At 41.2% G+C, this 5,000-nt stretch overlaps 1 protein-coding gene across 1 annotated transcript in view; it reads left to right on the forward strand.

Annotated features, from left to right (window-relative positions):
• The window catches only part of LOC134439982 (neuronal acetylcholine receptor subunit alpha-3-like), a 79,325-nt gene that overhangs the window by 62,929 nt on the left and 11,396 nt on the right, over positions 1–5,000 (forward strand). The window contains exons 2-3 of the mRNA XM_063189910.1: positions 3,021–3,183; positions 4,443–4,487. Of these exons, the coding sequence (XP_063045980.1) occupies positions 3,021–3,183; positions 4,443–4,487 (208 nt within the window). The remainder of the gene's footprint in view (positions 1–3,020; positions 3,184–4,442; positions 4,488–5,000) is intronic.

The raw sequence follows: 5,000 nt of genomic DNA on the forward strand, positions 1-5,000 counted from the left end.
GTAAACTGGAGGGCATCCATGGCCTAGTGGTTAAAGGGACACTGTGTGAGATTTTATTTGTTTATTTCCAGAATTCATGCTGCCCATTCACCAACCTTTTTCATGAATATTTACCACCACCATCAAATTCTAAGTATTCATTATGACTGGAAAAACTTCTCCATGGTCCGCCATTTTGAATGTCCAAAAATAGCCATTTTTAGCTGCAAAAATGACTCTGCGTGGACCATACTAGAAAATATGTATCTAATACTTAATAAACTTTCATGTTAAGATCTAATTTGGCAATAGGCAGCCCAGTTTCAATGAGCAGCATAGTTGCAGTAACGTTTTTGATCATTTCCTGCACAGTGTCCCTTTAAGGATCAAAAGGTTGCAGGTTCGAATGGCACCCTTACCTCTCCCTACACCTCCATGCTCCACTGCCTCATCCCTACTCGTCAGTTTCTGACTACCTTTGATCAGATGGCAATTTCTGATATATACAGTTTTTCTCGATTGCTTGTACACAATTTTCGGAATCAGTTCTCGAATTCTCAAAAGTCTACACACAAATCTCCCCTGAAAAATGAACGTCTTGTCTCAAAATGATGTACTCTCTGCTAAAAAGCTCATTTTGTCGTCAAATGACACACAGACAGTCACTACAATAAACATTTTTAGAGCCATTAAAACACTGTTGGGCACAGGGTAAAACTCATTTCTCCCTTGACATATTACAGTACTATACAGACAGTAATTTGGGCTTTTTTTGTTCTGCATTGCATGGACACTGGGACATAAGTTGGAAAAACTTCATTCCCACAACACACAAACAGAAACTCAGAGTACACAGATGTGTGGCAAAAAATATATTTTACATATTTTTCTGACATTTAAAAAAATGTGCACTAAATTGTTGTAAAATATTGGGTAGCCACATGAAAGTGATTTCTTGCATTGCATATTTTGGATATCAAAAACTAAATAAATGTGTGTTCTCACTGCATCCACTCATGTTTTCATCATTATCAGAAAGGAATGTGTGTCCTTATGGGGTGATGATTTAAGATTTTAAACAGATATGATGAGGAAGTGATCATAGTATGGCAGTTGATTTTACTTTTTTGATTGACAGTGTGTTGCATGCAAAAACCAGAGATTTTCTTCATGAAAAGTGTGTCTAATCCAGAGAATCGTGTGTAGTGTTTTGAAAAGAATGTATTTTAAAACTGAAATGTGAGTGTAAAGAAGGAATTGTGTTTATTGTTCAGTGACATTGGTTAGGGGAGTTGGGAAATGGGTGAGATGTTCCGAGAACTGTGTGTGAAGTACCAGAAATTGTGTGAAGCAATCAAGAAAAACTGGTAAGTTATGCCCTTGAAGTCAACAAGTGATGTGAACCTCAAAGGCCCCCCCTTCTGGCAGTATGACTTCACTGACGGTTAGGGTTAGGGAAAGGTCTAGGTTTAGGCCAAATAGTCAACATGTGACGTGGCAGGTATGCCCTCAACGTCAAAAATTGCAGCTTGGTCAAAGGTAGTCAGAGGTTGACGAGTTGGGTTAAGACTGTGTTGATCCATAGCTTAGGTGCCCTTGATCAAGGCACCTAACCCCACATTACTCCCGGTAATACCCTGTAAAATAACTATAAGCCACTTTGCATAAAAGTGTCAGCTAAGTGTTAGGTAGTGCAATATAATGTGAAAGGTAATAATGTAGACGCTAATTTGCCATGAGGTGATACATTACATAACATATGCTGTAGCACCGCTAATGTAATATTGTGTTATACATGGTGATGAAGTTGTGTTGTTATACTGTATGTAAGTGCAACACACTCATATCATCGACCAACACACGCGTATTATCGAGCTTAACATAACATGGAGAAAAGCTTAATGTAATTGTCTTATGTAATATAATGTGTTATTTATCATTATAGCTGGAATAATTATAGTATATTATTCATTACTTATAAATCTGACATGGATGCAAATCCCATTTGGTGAGCTGTTCTAGGAAATCATTAATATTTGTAAGACTGCGCTATTAATATTGGGGCGGCTGTGGTTGAGTGGTAAGAGAATTGGTATTGGGCTCAGAGAGTAGCAGAGGATTGCTGGTTCAAACCCTTTGACAGAGCGTTGCAGGTTCAAATACCATTAGGAAGAATGCAGTTGGTGTCCTACAGCACCCTCCATGGAGACAGATTCCTTTTAGCTTTCGCTAGACTGTTGGCTTTTGCCCAGGCTAATTGCAACTAGCTGCTCATTGAAACTTTGTTGCCTATTGACAAATATGATGTTTTTATGAATATTTACTAATAAACTATTATATACTAGTATGACCAAAGTACAGTAACTTTTGCAGCTAAAAATGTTTATTTCTGCAAATACAAAATGGCGGACATGGAGAAGATCCACTTTTTCATGTATGAAAAGTGCAATTTTCCAAGTCATAATGAATGCTTAAGATTTGATGGTATACGTGAAAAAAACATTTGTCATCAGCATTAATCCTGGGAATAAACTGCTAAAAATATTACACAGTGAACCTTTAAGCAAATTAGTGCTGCTAGCAGGAGAGAATGCTTGTAAGTGATTATGGGGACTTTGGAGACAATAACTTTGCTGTCACTGTCACTCTCATTCTCACTCTCACTCTCCCTCAACCTGCCCACCCCGGCCTCTCTCTTTCTCTGTCTCTCTCTCTCCGCCTCTCTCCCTGTCACTACATCTGTTTGTTCTAATTAGCTATATATTTGTGTGAGTGGCGGGAGATTTTCTGTCCTTTGAGGGCATCTATGCATATGTCTACGGGGATACTAATAAATGAAGAAGAGAGAGACAGAGAGAGAGAGAGAGAGAGAGAGAGAGAGAGAGAGAGAGAGAGAGAGAGAGAGAGAGAGAGAGAGCGCATGTATATTTGATGTATGTCTGTTTCTTTGGATCTCAGAGTAAGCGACAGATCAACAGCAACAGTCCCCTCTCTACTCCCCCTGGCTTTCCTCTATTGATTGCTGTCTGTGCTGACATCAGGGTTCTATTCCGTGTGCTTCTAGAATGCTCCACTTCTAAAGGGGAGGACCGGCTGTTCCGGAAGCTCTTCAAGCGGTATAACCAGTTCATTCGTCCGGTCGAGAATGTCTCTGACCCAGTCACTGTGGAGTTCGAGGTCTCCATATCCCAGCTGGTCAAAGTGGTGAGAACACAGACAATAACACACACACACACACACACACACACACACACACACACACACACACACACACACACACACACACACACACACACACACACACACACACACACACACACACACACGCTTGCAGTTGTGCACAAATATCCCAGTTGGTCAAAGTGGTGAGAGGAAAGTCCTCACATTGTACTTGTGAATATCCACAAACGCCACTCACACAGACCCATGCACTCTTCACTTACAGTTGTGCTCATATCCCAGTTGGATATGTGAGAACAAAGCCATGACCGCACACTTAAAAGGAACGCACACACTTAAAACGAGAGGCGAGCGCACGCGCACACACACACACACACACACACACACACACACACACACACACACACACACACACACACACACACACACACACACACACACTAAAGCTTTTATGGACATTCTTGAAAACAAATGCTACAAAATGGCCATCATGACTTTGCAGAATGTACATAGTTTGTTAGCGCAACTGAAATGTTTGTCTACAGTCAATAGTAATTACTTTTAGTGTCTATCGAGCTTCTGCTTGCATTTCCAAATACTCTTTCCCTCATAAAAATCTTTCATCATGTTTTATGACCCGGCTGTGAGAGAAGCTGACGCCATCACTTATTGCCTGGTTGTGACTCGTATCGTATTTCTAGTATGTTTATTACATATTTGTAGCCTACCGGTACTTTATTCTCTCAAATAAAAGGCTACAAATATGGGCATGGGCATGGGGAGTATTTTACTGCAAGAAGCGAAAAAAACAGCATTTTCCCAGTCATGGGCAGTCATGTGTAAGCGGTTAGGGCGTCAGACATACAGCCCAAAGGTTGCCCGTTCGACTCCTGACCCGTCAGGTTGGTGGGGGGAGTAATAAACCAGTGCTCTCCCCCATCCTCCTCCATGACTGAGGTACCCTGAGCATGGTACCGTCCCTCTATGGTAAAGTAGAGTACACACACATACACATCATGTCAAGAGTCTGGCCTGGGGCCTGGGCAGCTCAAGCATTAGTGGATATTGAGGAAATTGAATTGAGGAATTGAATTGAGGAAATTGGATTGAGGAAATACGGTATTTCTTTGTGGTAGACTGCATATTTGTTTGCAGTATACACATTATTTGTCTTTTCTACTGTATCTATTAAATATTGTAGCATATCTATTTGAATAATACTACATATTTGTTTACAGTATATTAGGTACAGTAATATTGCCCTTCTCTATGTCCATCTCCAGGATGAAGTCAACCAGATCATGGAGACCAACCTGTGGCTGAGACATGTGAGTCTCTCTCTCTCTCTCTCTCTCTCTCTCTCTCTCTCTCTCTCTCTCTGTGTGTGTGTGTGTGTGTGTGTGTGTGTGTGTGTGTGTGTGTGTGTGTGTGTGTGTGTGTGTGTGTGTGTGTGTGTGTGTGTGTGTGTGTGTGTGTGTGTAATGTGTGTGTGTCTGTGTTTCACCTCAGCTTGTACCCCATAGTATCAAAGTATCTAGGCAGTGTGATTGGAACTGCCAGAAAAAGAGGAGTGGAATAGAGAAGATAAGAACACAAGAGAAGAGAAGTGGAGACAAAAGAACATTCATGGAAAAGAGACGAGAGGAGAAACCGGAAAGAGAGCAAAAGAGGGAACGAGGGAAGTCAGTGAGGTGGGGGAGGGGAGGAAAGAGTAAATGGAGAGAATAATAGGCCATGAAGTGGAAGAGAAGAGCTGAAGGCATAGAAGAAGAGGACACGTCTGAGAAGGAAGCGGAGGAGAGAAAGAGTCTCTGAGAAAAACGTTAGAGGCAGCTGCTACT

This window comes from Engraulis encrasicolus, chromosome 23, assembly GCF_034702125.1.
Source record: "Engraulis encrasicolus isolate BLACKSEA-1 chromosome 23, IST_EnEncr_1.0, whole genome shotgun sequence".
Lineage (NCBI taxonomy): Eukaryota > Metazoa > Chordata > Actinopteri > Clupeiformes > Engraulidae > Engraulis > Engraulis encrasicolus.